The sequence below is a fragment of the Centropristis striata genome, chromosome 20 (assembly GCF_030273125.1).
Source record: "Centropristis striata isolate RG_2023a ecotype Rhode Island chromosome 20, C.striata_1.0, whole genome shotgun sequence".
NCBI lineage: Eukaryota > Metazoa > Chordata > Actinopteri > Perciformes > Serranidae > Centropristis > Centropristis striata.
Genome location: NC_081536.1, coordinates 2,139,887 through 2,154,621, shown reverse-complemented (window position 1 = coordinate 2,154,621; position 14,735 = coordinate 2,139,887). Strand labels below are relative to the sequence as shown.

The 14,735-nt window shown below is 34.8% G+C and overlaps 1 protein-coding gene across 1 annotated transcript in view; it reads right to left on the bottom strand.

Annotated features, from left to right (window-relative positions):
* LOC131993104 (cilia- and flagella-associated protein 46) overlaps positions 1-14,735 on the bottom strand; it is a 149,656-nt gene that overhangs the window by 43,501 nt on the left and 91,420 nt on the right. The window contains exons 33-39 of the mRNA XM_059358838.1: positions 14,290-14,382; positions 14,148-14,208; positions 13,144-13,296; positions 10,716-10,916; positions 9,777-9,883; positions 9,324-9,506; positions 4,864-5,002 (exon numbers count right to left, since the gene is read on the bottom strand). Of these exons, the coding sequence (XP_059214821.1) occupies positions 4,864-5,002; positions 9,324-9,506; positions 9,777-9,883; positions 10,716-10,916; positions 13,144-13,296; positions 14,148-14,208; positions 14,290-14,382 (937 nt within the window). The remainder of the gene's footprint in view (positions 1-4,863; positions 5,003-9,323; positions 9,507-9,776; positions 9,884-10,715; positions 10,917-13,143; positions 13,297-14,147; positions 14,209-14,289; positions 14,383-14,735) is intronic.

The following is a 14,735-nucleotide window of genomic DNA, read 5'->3' as shown; positions in this document are numbered from 1 at the left end:
TGGGGTCGCGAGATGATTTCTGGGGGTCGCCAAATCATTTTGGAAGTCAGCTCTGTCTCCACTGTGTTAAAGTGTTCATGTGTTTTAGTCTTTTTGGTCAATTTTGTGTCTTTTTTTGGTCATTTTGTGTCTTTTTTTGGTCATTTGGGTCTTTTTTTGGTCAATTTTGTTGTCATTTTGTGTCTTTTCTGTCATTTTGTGTCTTTTCTGGTCATTTTGTATCTTTTTTGGTCATTTTGTGTCTTTTATTGGTCATTTTCTGTCTTTTTTTTTGGTCAATGTTTTGGTCATTTTGTGTCTTTTCTGTCATTTTGTGTCTTTTTTGGTCATTTTGTGTCTTTTTTTATCATTTTGTGGTCAATTTGTGTCTTTTTTGGTCATTTTGTTTCCTTTTTTTTGTCATTTTGTGTCTTTTTTTTGTCTTTTTTTGTGGTCATTTTGTGTCTTTTTTGGGCTATTTTGTATCTTTTCTGACAAATTCCTGTGTTTGTATGATCTGAACTGTATGTGTGTGTGTGTGTGAGATTGTGTTCAGTGAGCGGGGATCACGGACAACATGCATGTTAAATTGGGGGTCGCGACTCAAAAAGATTGAGAACTACTGGTTTAGAGTGCAGGAGTGGACTGTGATGATGAGTTCACAGACTAATAACAACTGAGGCACATGAGACTGAAAATGAGTGATCTAAATAAGAAAGAATTGAACAGGGAACGACTGGTAGCCCAGCTCATAAAGATGAATAAATGAGCAGATTCTCAGTGATTACAGCTGTTGTGTCTTGTTTCCAGTTGTGTGTCAGACTTACTGAGGCAGCAGCACCATCTATCCCCACCAACTGGGGTCGCGAGATGATTTCTGGGGGTCATCAAATCATTTTGGAAGTCAGCTCTGTCTCCACAGTGTTAACATGTTCATGTGTTAATGTGTTTTAGTCTTTTCGGTCATTTTGTGTGTTTTTTTTGGTCAATTTTGTTGTCATTTTGTGTCTTTTCTGTCATTTTGTGTCTTTCTTTGGTAATTTTGTGTCTTTTTTTGGTCAATTTTGTTGTCATTTTGTGTCTTTTCTGTCATTTTGTGTCTTTTCTGGTCATTTTGTGTCTTTTATTGGTCATTTTGTGTCTTTTTTTGGTCATTTTGTTGTCATTTTGTGTCTTTTCTGGTCATTTTGTGTCTTTTTATGGTCATTTTGTGTCTTTTTTTGGTCAATTTTGTTGTCATTTTGTGTCTTTTCTGGTCATTTTGTGTCTTTTTTTGGTCATTTTGTGTCTTTTTTGGTCAATTTTGTGTCTTTTCTGTCATTTTGTGTCTTTTTTGGTCATTTTGTGTCTTTTATTGGTCATTTTGTGTATTATTTTGGTCAATGTTTTGGTCATTTTGTGTCTTTTTTGTGTCTTTTCTGTCATTTTGTGTCTTTTTTGGTCATTTTGTGTCTTTTTTTATCATTTTGTGGTCAATTTGTGTCTTTTTTGGAATTGAATAGGGAAGGAATGGTAGCCCAGCTCATAAAGATGAATAAATGAGCAGATTCTCAGTGATTACAGCTGTTGTGTCTTGTTTCCAGTTGGATGTCAGACTTCCTGAGGCAGCAGCACCATCTGCTGAACACACACTGCTACAATCCAGAGTCAAACACACACTCACCATTCAATCACTAACTCCAGGGAACAAGATTTCGCAGCAGGTGTGAGAGTTGTTCAATCAATCATTCTTTCATAATTCAAAATTAATATAAAATGATCAATTTATAACGATGACGGAACAATTCTCACCTGTTTTTTTGTTCAAACAATATCTCATTGTACACAAAAGGAACCCATGATGTGTACATTGTAGACTAGTTTAATTGTGCAATAAAAGCTAAATATAATGATCATTCTCACTGTACTGCACTTTCAAAATAAAATAAAGTAATTGTGCACAAAAATGAGAAATGTCATTGTCGTACAAAGATAACTGTTGGTAAGTCTCAGTGTTTCAATCAATGTAGTTCTTCCAAATATGAGAATTTTAGCTAAAATAAAGGTTTTGAATGCTTAAATATCATTTTTGACGATTTTTGGTCCATTTTGTGTCTTTTCTGTCATTTTGTGTCTTTTTTTGGTCATTTTGTGTCTTTTTTGGTCAATTTTGTTGTCATTTTGTGTCTTTTCTGGTCATTTTGTGTCTTTTTTTGGTCATATTGTGTCTTTTTTTGGTCAATTTTGTTGTAATTTTGTGTCTTTTCTGTTATTTTGTGTGTTTTCTGTCATTTTGTGTCTTTTTTTGGTCATTTTGTGTCTTTTTTTGGTCAATTTTGTTGTAAATTTGTGTCTTTTCTGTCATTTTGTGTCTTTTCTGGTCATTTTGTGTCTTTTTTGGTCATTTTGAGTCTTTTATTGGTCATTTTGTGTCTTTTTTGGGTCAATTTTTTGGTCATTTTGTGTCTTTTCTGTCATTTTGTGTCTTTTTTGGGTCAATTTTGTTGTAATTTTGTGTCTTTTCTGTCATTTTGTGTCTTTTCTGGTCATTTTGTGTCTTTTTTGGTCATTTTGAGTCTTTTATTGGTCATTTTGTGTCTTTTTTGGGTCAATTTTTTGGTCATTTTGTGTCTTTTCTGTCATTTTGTGTCTTTTTTTTATCATTTTGTGGTCAAATCAGGCCTGCAGCCGGTGTTACGCCAGGCCATGAAGCCCTCAGATAACCTCATCTGTGTGACAGCTTGTATAGTGTTCTGGATAAAATAGGATTCTAACACCCATCTGCTGGTGACAAGTAACAGTAATGGAGGCTTTATCTGTTTGTGTCAGAACATCTCGGAGCAACACACACAAATATTTAGCGAGGATATCACACAGCCAAGAACCCCAGAATACAACAGTGGCACAACAGGGCCTTAATAACCTCACGCAGCAGCTTAATTGTGATTCGGTCAATTAGACTATTAACAGAATGAGATGGGGATGGCATAAACAAAGCTTTTTTTCTGTCATTAAGCCACAAAAATGGCTTTTCACAGGAAAATCCTTTCTTCTCTCAACACTGAAAAACATGCTCAGATACAAATAGAACCAAACAATTTGAGCCAGAACTGTAACAGCTGAGCAAATGCATGTCCACATTTGTTCAAAGCATTTTGTGTCTTTTCTGGTCATTTTGTGTCTTTTTTGGTCTTTTTGTGTCTTTTTTGGTCATTTTGTGTCTTTTATTGGTCATTTTGTTTCTTTTTTTGGTCAATTTTTTAGTCATTTTGTGTCTTTTTTGTGTCTTTTCTCTCATTTTGTGTCTTTTTTGGTCATTTTCTGTCTTTTTTTTAATCATTTTGTGGTCAATTTGTGTCTTTTTTGGGCTATTTTGTGTCTTTTCAGACAAATTCCTGTGTTTGTATGTTTCTTCTCTCAACACTGAAAAACATGCTCAGATAGTTCTCCAAATAGAACCAAACAATTTGAGCCAGAACTGTAACAGCTGAGCAAATGCATGTCCACATTTGTTCAAAGCATTTTATTTTTACAATGCCTTCTCCTCTGATCTGTTTCTGGTGTTGCAGCTGATCAGTGTCCTCAAAAGAGAGTTTAGTACAGTAGCTATGACTGGTTCAAAGTGTGGAAAGTAGAAGAGACAATGGGCCTCATAGAGGAAGTGATATATTAGCAAATGTTCCCTTCTGTTTGTGTTTGTATCTTCAAATTGTTTGGATTTTGTGAGCACCCATTGCTTAAAATAACAAAACAAGAAAAACATCTTGTTTTCAACAAGCTTTCCACAAAGTGTTTGTCCAATGCAAAGAAACATACACTACTGGTCAAAAGTTTTAGAACACACCAACTTTTCCAGAATTTAATTGAAAATGATGCAGTTTAATGTCTCAGTGTACTCTGAAATTAATGCACATTTGCAACATTTAAAATTCTTTATTGAGCATGATAGTGTTTTGAAAGTAAAAAAAAAGATTCTAAATCACATTTTATGTTGGACTAAAGGACTAAAAAAAGACACAAAATGACCAAAAAAAGACACAAAATGACAAAAAAAGACACCAAAAGACACAAAATAACTTACAAAGACAGGAAAAGAATTCAAAAATGGACAAAATAGCCCAAGACTCCATAGAGTTAAGTTGTTAACCCATTTCTTGTTCCCTGAAAAAGGCCTACTTGTATAATTCTGAAATGTACATTATTTTTCAGTTTTGGTTAAGCTTACCTTTTTTTATTTACCTCTGGCAGTTCACCACTTACCTTTGGACCCTTTCAAGCTGTTCATTTGACTTGAACTGCTTGAATTTCAATAAAAAACTGGAAAAGTTGGTGTGTTCTAAAACTTTTGACCGGTAGTGCATGTTTTAAATTTAAGGCATGTAAGAAATGCATGCATATTGTACAATATATTGTGGATTATCTGCTGCCCCCGCGACCCGGCCCCAGATAAGCGGACGAGAATGGATGGAAGGATAGAATATTATGTTAATATATTACATTTTTTAGCTGAAGTTTTTCTTCTTACAGGCTTTTTTGGTGGCATCTCTCCAATTCTTGGGCATGTACAGAGTATTATTTGCACATAGCACAACACCTGCTCTAGTTTAGGGTGTGATACCTATGATAATAAATAGTTATGAATAGTTAAGTGGGATTCTGATCATTCAACACACCTGGGTTACAGCAGATTTGGATCATTAAGTATGCTTTGTGCATCTGGATTAGACTTATTTTTCTCTCTAAATAGAAAATTAGGAGAAAACTTTAGAGACGTTTCAACGAATGTTGTTGCCTGAAGCTCAGTGTTTCTCATGTGAGAGATGGAATGCCTCCCCAAGGTATTTGATAGTGCATCATCACAATGAAATATGGATTTTTTATGGAATACACAAGCACTTAATTTACCTCCTCCTGTGAGCGGAGCAGCCTCTGAGCATTCAGCACCACATGTTCCTGCTCTGTGACAGCGAGCTGCATTTGGGAGAGGCCATCGAGCAGGAAGCGCTGTTTCTCTGCTGGGTTGGTAGAACGGCTGGCTAGCGTTCTGTAGAGGAACATTAAGACAGAGAAAATAAAGTATAACTGAGTGAGCACAGTTAAGATAAAAAAAGACGCAAAATTACCAAAAAAAGGAAACAAAATGACCAAAAAAAGACAAAAATTGACCACAAAATGATCAAAAAAGACAAAAATGAGCAAAAAAGACACAAACTGACCACAAAATGACCCCAAAAAAGACACAAAATGACTAAAAAAAGACACAAAATGTCCCAAAAAAGGAAACAAAATGACCAAAAGACACAAATTGACCACAAAATGATATATATAATATAGTCTGGTTCATTACATACTGTCTATGCACTTTATGTGTTTTTTATGCACACTGTTCATTGCACCTTATTGTTTCATAGCACCAACATTTTTATACTGTATATTCATATTTATTCTGCACTGGAATTCTATTCTACTCCTTATTACATACTCCTTCTTTAGACACTTTATTTGTATTTTTACATTACATTTTATTGTATTTTTATATTTTATTGCTTGTAGTATGCCTAGGTTGTTCTTTTTATTTAATTGTGTTGTTATTGTCTCTGTGTGTAATGCTGCTGCTACACTGTAATTTACCAGCTTGGGATAAATAAAGTCTGTCTGTCTATCTATCTATCTATCTATCTATCTATCTATCTATCTATCTATCTATCTATCTATCTATCTATCTATCTATCTATCTATCTATCTATCTATCTATCTATCTATCTATCTATCTATCTATCTATCTATCTATCTATCTATCTATCTATCTATCTATCTATCTATCTATCTATCTATCTAAATAGAGCAGTGTTTTTCAAACTTTTCATGCCCAGGGCACATCAAAGTGAAAGCCAAAATGTCAAGGCACACCTGTATTCATATCCATGCAAAATAGCCTTTATAACGCGTGTAATGACTTATCAATGTAAATGTTTATTTTTCTGTCCTTTGATGTGTTGCAGTCCAATAATCTGGGCTTTCTACTGGGACATGGAGTAGCCAGCTAGTAATTGTAATTTGTAATTGTAATTTATTTAAGACAGGGACAGCGCACAATAAGACATTAATCTTGTACAACAAGAGAATCTTAATTGTTCTAGCAGGTTCTAGCATATTGCTATTTAACAGCTGTAGTCCCTGGGCAGGTTGATGGAACAGTACATAGAAAATTAGTATAGAAAAAGAACAGGATTAAGTAAAATAACAGAACAAGGTAAAGAGACAATATATAAAATAGATAAATAGAAACATTGAAGCAGACAGCTTCAGGACCGGAAAGGCTGCCCCCCAACACACACACACACACACACACACACACACACACACACACACACACACACACACACACACACGATTCTTTTAAGTTTATATTGTATATCTTTTATGTATTTTATTTATTGTCGCACTGCTTTCTGGAGTCAGCTCTTAAATCTCATTGTACATGTGTAAAGTGACAATAAAGGCATTCTATTCTATTCTATTCTATTCTATTCTATTCTAAGATAATGGCTTATGTCAAGTGTGTGACTTAAACACTTTATTTTGAAGGTGTCTGCATAAGAGTGGCATGAGCGTGTCATAAACATGACATGGGATGTGTCATGAACATTAATGACACTTTGAAGTAACATTAATGCTCATGATACTTGTCATGTCATGTTTCTGACAGGCTTGTGTGACTCTTATGTAGACACTTTCAAAATAAAGTGTTACCATATCTTGCTTAAGTCACAAAGGCATGTTCAAAAAAATGCCTAAGTCATTTATTTCTCTTAAGTTACATAATTTACACACAGTGTTATTACTATGCCAATATCCATCCTTTGTTACATCCTTTTTGAGTGAAATGATCAATAAATGTCATATGTTACACTTTTGGTGAAGTTTTTTGTGTTTCCTGCAAAACGTGAAAAAATGAGTTAGGCGATTATTTTAACAGGGTGATGATATGTGACAATCACTTATTTCCTTGAAAAAAGACCTTTTCTTGGGGAGGAATACAATTTACAAGTGGTCTAGATGTGAAATCATACGGCTCTAATCTGAATACATTCAATAGTATACATAAATTCACAAAAATAAAACATATAATATGACTAACTTAATATGCAATCATTATCCGTACACTGCAAAAAAAGAAAAGTTGGGTGAACTCAAAATTTCAAGGCAACAAACTTCGATAAAATTTTAAGTTGGACAATTAAACTAAATATTTTAAGTTTTGTTTTTGAGTTTACTCAACTCTAAATGTCTCTGGCACGATTGTAACGCCGCTATGAAATGTCAGCTAATGTTGCGACCACAATTTTGAGTTAGCATTGATACGCTAATGGCTACTCTTGTAGCTGTAACAAGCAGCGCCGCTAGCATCAGTTAGCCGCTAGCATCAGTTAGCTGCTAGCTTTCGCTAATGACCGAATTTCCCAACAAAGAAATAAGAGTTATCAGAACTATTGTCCCTTGTTGTGAACCCCAACTTAAAGATATAAGTAACAACAACTCACCAACTTGTTTTTGAGCAGACAACTGGCTTCCTTTGTTGTGCTAACTTACATTATTGCCCTAAATGTCAATAATTTATATTTCCAAGTTTTACCAACTTAAATCACTGTTTTAAGCCAAAAAATATAAGTTGGCTTTTTTGCAGTGTACTCAGGTTGCGGGGGGCTGGAATCGAACCAGCGACCCTCTTGCTTCAAGGCTTGCTATTTTACTCAGAATTTTATTGCCATATTTTAGCACAGCAATGCATTTCAGACTGCCTCATATCAACCATGTAGTGCTTTGATTCAGAAAGATATTTTCTAAGCATCAGTTCCTCTTCATGTGAGTCACAGTTGTTTCAGTTCCCCTCATACGACTACTGACACTGCTAAACTTGTTATCTTTTGTCTGCTGATTTCTGACAGCAGGACTCTAAGCTCCACATTGTGAAAATCGTCTTTTAAAGGGATATTTTGGACTCTTTGAAGTGGGATTGTATGAGGTTCTTCTCCACATAATAGATGGCGGTTGGTGTTCCAGTTAGAGAAGCTAACCCGTCTAAAAAGAGGCCCACCTGAAACAGTCAGTAACAGTTTGACGCTATATTTAGAAGACTTTCATTGCTTTGCCTTGCTGCCAGGCAGCTCGTTCACAAGGATCTGAAGCCGTTATCTATATTCTCTTCAGAGCCACCAGAGAAACAAACTATGCAACAGAAGCAGCAACAGATCAGCTCTTCCTTTGTTCTGTGAGGTAAAATCACGGTTTTTCTCAAAGGAGTCTGGTGGCTTTGAAGAGAACATATATAGAAACGGCAAGGTAAAGAGGTGAAAATATTCTAAATGCACTGCAAAAACTGAAATCTAAGTACACTGCAAAAAACAAAAAACATTGTTTTTACGGTAAAAAACTGGCAGCTGTGGTTGCCAGAACGTTACCGTAATAAATACGGTGCAACTTTTTTCTAATATTACGGTAAAAAGATATTGACACTGTTGATTTCACGTTTAAGATTGCATTTATTCCATTTTTTACCGTATAAATAAAAGGTTTTTCCATCAAAAGATTTGACATATAATTGACAAGAAAATACTTTATGAATGCCGCATAAATGCCTGCTCCTTTTTTTCTTGTAGATTTGCCACTTTAATCTAGTAAATTTGCAACTTTTTTCTCAAAATATTACCTGAAGTTACCAAATATAGTTCTTTGCCTGATAAAGGGTTAAGAGAGTTTGGTGTATACCACTTGGAACACTCACAGAAAAAAAGTGAAGAAAATAAGAGAGAAAGAAATAAGAATGTTTTTGTATGAGTTTTTGCAGTAGTTCTCAACCTTTTTGAGTCGCGACCCCAAATTTAACATGCATGTTGTCCGCGACCCCCACTCACTGAACAGAATCTCACACGCACAGTTCAGATCATACAAAAAAGAAACAAAATGACCAAAAAAAGACACAAAATGACAAAAAAAAGACACAAAATGACCAAAAAAAGACACAAACTGACCAAAAAAGGAACCAAAATGACTAAAAAAAGACACAAAATGACAAAAAAGGAACCAAAATGACCAAAAAAAGACACAAAATGACAAAAGGCACAAAATGACAAAAGACACAAAATGACCAAATAAAGACACAAAATCACCAAAAAAGACACAAAATTACCAAAAAAAAGACACAAAACTACAAAAACTTTTATGTACCGACTTTCAAGATGTATCTGTCAAAGCCATCTACATGCACTCAGTTAGAATAGACAATGTATTTGCATCAGTCACACAGGGATTTCATTTGTAATTACAGTAACATTCAGGTGTGGAGTACCTTCACACTGACTCACCTCAGACCATGAGCGTACTCTCCACCAGCCTCTGCTGCTTGTTCTCTGTAGCTGAGTCCAGTGAAAACACTGGAACACTCTCTGAGTTTGTCACAGGCAGCTGTTAGTCTTTGGACCACCTCAGTGCTGAGTGTCTCTCCGGGCTCACCACCACCGAGGGCACGTACGCATTCAGTAGCACCTCTGGAACACAACACAACAAAAGTGGATCTGATTAAACATTTAAAATATGATATTAGATCAGTGTTTTCTGTTACACGATGAAAAACGATTTCAATGCGTAACCAGTGATGAAAGGATTTAGAATTATCATTAGGGCTCCAAAAGCTCATTATTATTATTATTACTTTCTCCTTTTTTATGTAAAGCACTTTGTGTTGCATCTCTCTTGTATGAAAAGTGCTATAAAAATAAAGTCTGATTGATTGATTGATTGAGATTGCCTGGTGTTACCTCATCTCTAATGACGTGATCAAGAATGTGATTTCCTGGACTCGGTTTACCCTCTGCTCCAGAACCAGCTTCAGAGCCCCACAGCCTTGTTTTATAATCTGATCAACCTGTGAAAGAAAAAAAAATGTATTCACTTCAAAAACAACGTCAGCCAAAATGACCAAAAAAAGACACAAAATGCCCCAAAAAAGACACAACATGACCAAAAAAAGACACAAAATCACCAAAAAAGACACAAAATTACAAAAAAAGACACAAAATGACCCCCAAAAAGACACAAAATGACCCCAAAAAAGACACAAAATGACCAAAAAAGACACAAAATGACAAAAAAAAGACACAAAATGACCCAAAAAAAGACACAAAAACGACCAAAAAAAGACACAAAATGACAAAAAAAGACACAAAATCACCAAAAAGACACAAAATTACAAAAAAGACACCAAATTACCCCAAAAAAGACACAAAATTACCAAAAAAAGACACAAAATTACCAAAAAAGACACAAAATGACCAAAAAAGACACAAAATCACCAAATAAAGACACAAAATGACCCCAAAAAAGACACAAAATGACCCCAAAAAAGACACACTACCAAAAAAAGACACGAAATGACAAAAAAAAGACACAAAATGACCAAAAAAGACACAAAATTACCAAAAAAAGACACAAAATTACCAAAAAATTACACATATGACAAAAAAAAAGACAAAAAATGACAAAAAAACTACCACTAAACCCCACTAAATTACCGAAAAAAGAAATTAAATGACCAAAAAGACTATAACACATGAACACTTTAACACAGTGGAGACAGAGCTGACTTCCAAAATGATTTGGCGACCCCCAGAAATCATCTCGCGACCCCAATTGGGGTCCCGACCCCAAGGTTGAGAATAGCTGCTGTAGAGGGCTGTTAGACAGTAGTGGTTCTGTACCTTGCTGTGAGCATCTTGGTCACTGTGGCCTCCTACAGCTCTGACCTTGGTGAGGGTGAGCTGGTACCAGAACTCCTCATCCCCACCCAGGTCCTGGGCTTTGTCCAACAGGATCAAAGCCTGGGCATAGTTCTGCTCTTCACAAGCCAGAACGGCCAGACTGAGTAAACTTCTAGAAACTGCTTTCTGGTCTACGAGCTCCTGAACAGGGAAAGGAAAACAGAGTTATACAGGAGCATCTCAATACAGTAGAATATGATGGAAAAGTCCATTTCTAGTAGTTCAAGTCAAACAGCCCCAACCAAGTATTGAGTCATAGAGATGGACATATTTTTCAGAAGCCAACATTTCCACATTAAACATACTTTTTAAAATTGGTCTTTTGTAATATTAAAATATTTTTGAGACGCTGAATTTTAGGTCGTCATTAAATGTAAGCCATAATCATTATAATTAGAAGAACTCAAATAAATTGATTCTGTGTGTAATGGATCTATATAATGTGTTACTTCGACTTTTTGAATTGAATTACTGACATGAAACGTTTTTTCCTGGTGACTTGGACTTTTTTGTGACTTGGACTTTTTTTCTCATTTTGACTTTTTTTTCGTGACTGACTTTTTTTGTGACTGACTTTTTTTCGTGACTTCAAATTTTTTTGTGACTTCGACTTTTTTTCTCATTTTGACTTTTTTCGTGACTTCGACTTTTTTTCGCAACTTCAATTTTTTTTCGTGACTTCGACTTTTTTGTCATTTTGATTTTTTTTTCGTGACTTCGACTTTTTTTGTGACTGACTTTTTTTCGTGACTTCAAATTTTTTTTGTGACTTGGGCTTTTTTGTGACTTCGACTTTTTTTCTCATTTTGACTTTTTTCGTGACTTCTACTTTTTTTCGTGACTTCAAATTTTTTTTGTGACTTCAAATTTTTTTTGTGACTTCGACTTTTTTTGTCATTTCGACTTTTTTTAGTGACTTCGACTTTTTTGTCACTTCGACTTTTTTTTCCTCATTTTAACTTTTTTTCGTGACTTCAAATTTTTTTCTTGACTTCAACTTTTTTTGTCATTTTGACTTTTTTTCCTGACTTCAAATTTTTCTATGATATTCTAATTTAATGACATTCACCTGTAATGGAGAAGAAAACCATTGCAGTTACAATTATAATATTTCAGTGGTAGGGGTTCTTCAAGCCAAGATCGGAAACTGCAACTGGACATATTCTGGCGATATTGAAACCATCACCAGCTTTCAGACGGTGCAGGTAGACAGAGACCTCAGAAGGAGCAGGAAGAAGAAATAAAGGGGGTCCATATTATTTGCTACAGAGTTTACATGCAACATCTTTGTTACTGTTTACATCCCTCCATCAGCTACTGATTTAGGAATTGATGCCACTGTATAGGCTTTTTATTTTGTTAATTCATGTGAAGTTAGGTAGAAATAACTTTAATAATTGAGTATTCTATATAGTCTATGAAATGGTCTTGTGGTTGATTTTATAAAGCTGTTTCCCTCCTTTTTATTATTCTTCTGCCATCAAAAATAAAATAAAGTCTGAATTTAACCATGCATCTGGAGAACTGTTACAACCCTACTTAGTTGGCATAGATTGTCGGTCAATTGTAATAATAATAATAATAATAATAATAATAATAATAATAATAATAATAATAATAAAATAATATATTTTATTTATAAGCGCCTTTCTAAACACTCAAGGACACTGTACAATAATTAGAACAAGACAAAACAGGGAATGAAAACTATACACAAGAAATAAAAGAAAACAAAGAACTATTATAAAAAATATTATTATAATAACAAATAAAACCAAGAAACAAATGGTATGTGTCAACAATAAATTGTAGGTTCACATGTTTTCTTTTTACACAGCTTTAGAATGTATTTGTCAGAGTGACAGATAAATAAAATACTTCAGTCTAGTATACAGTACAGGCCAAAAGTTTGGACACACCTTCTCATTCAATGTGTTTCCTTTATTTTCATGACTATTGACATTGTGATTCATCAAAACTATTAATGAACACATATGGAATTATGTACTCAACAAAAAAGTGTGAAATAACTGAAAACATGTCTTATATTCTAGTAAGCAAAGGGTGGTTACTTTGAGGAATCTAAAATACAAGACATGTTTTCAGTTATTTCACACTTTTTTGTTAAGTACATAATTCCACATGTGTTCATTCATAGTTTTGATGCCTTCAGTGAGAATCTACAATGTAAATAGTCATGAAAATAAAGAAAACGCATTGAATGAGAAGGTCTGTGTCCAAACTTTTGGCCTGTACTGTATGCCAAGATGTAAAGCAACACCTTTTTTTGAAAAAAAAATTCAATGTCAGTGAGGCTGATTGGCTTAGACTCTGTGTGACACTGTGGTCTTTTTCTGTTTCAACACACCGTCGCCACAAAGTGAGCGGCTGCCAGCAGCTGCCTGGCTGGTTGACAGAGCCCCATGCTGAGGCAAACCTCCGCCTTGTCCAGCCAGATGTCCTGAGCACACACATCCACACGCTGACGCCCCGACCAAGCCCTTTCATCCATCACGACTCTCTGAAATATCAACAAGATATTATTAACAGCTTGGATACATGCAAGATATACTACTGTAAAGCCAAAAACACAAGTAAAACACAAACTCCATGGGAAACAATGGGTGCAATGCCCTGCCAGGGTTTTAGTGTACAGGTGCATCACAATAAATTAGGATATTACAGAAATTTATGTTAGTAATTCAATTCAAAAAGTGGAAATAACACATTATACAGATCCATTACACACAGCGTGGGTGGGTCATATTCTAATTCATTGAGATGCACCTGCACTGCAAAAAAGCCAACTTGTATTTTTTGGCCTAAAACAGTGATTTAAGTTGGTAAAACTTGGAAATATAAATTATTGACATTTAGGGCAATAATGTAAGTTAGCACAACAAAGGAAGCCAGTTGTCTGCTCAAAAACAAGTTGGTGAGTTGTTGTTACTTATATCTTTAAGTTGGGGTTCACAACAAGGGACAATAGTTCTGATAACTCTTATTTCTTTGTTGGGAAATTTGGTCATTAGCGAAAGCTAGCGGCTAACTGATGCTAGTGGCTAACTGATGCTAGCGGCTAACTGATGCTAGCGGCGCTGCTTGTTACAGCTACAAGAGTAGCCATTAGCGTATCAATGCTAACTCAAAATTGTGGTCACAACATTAGCTGACATTCATAGCGGCCTTAAAATCGTGCCAGAGACATTTAGAGTTGAGCAAACTCAAAAACAAAACTTAAAATATTTAGTTTAATTGTCCAACTTAAAATTTTATCAAAGTTTGTTGCCTTGAAATTTTGAGTTCACCCAACTTTTCTTTTTTTGCAGTGTGTATCATAGAAATGAATATGAATATGAAACTCAAACTGACCTGATTGTGAGCTTTGTGAAGGCCTCTCCTCTCCTTAGAAATAGTAATCACTTTGTGGCACCTGGAGACAAAATCATATTATCATACGGTCTATAAAGCAAAAAATGCAAACACTAAGATCTTTATAGCTGAGCTGACGTACTCCATCTGTTCTTGTTCCTGGATTCCACTCAGATTGAGGATCTTATCCTGATACGGGGACTCCAAACCCAGCTGACAACAGGTCCTCACAATTCTATTCAGAGAAAAAAAGAGTAAAAAAGATACATACAATATCGCTACATAAAATTTAATCATCGAGCATTACGAGAATTTCTGAAAGTAGCTAATGCCATCACAAGCTGATGATTGAAGTAAGAAATTAATAAATTGGAGTATTATTGGAGTATATTATTATTATTATTATTGTATATTTGTATATTGTTAAATGTCTTTTCTTGGATTGTTTATTTTTTATCTTTATCTTAAAAATTGTGTGAAACTTTGCGGCTGTAACAAAGAAATTTCCCCACTGTGGGATTAATAAATCAAATCTGAAATCTGAAATTGGGATTTGTCCGAAATTCTGCATTGACATGCTATTTAATA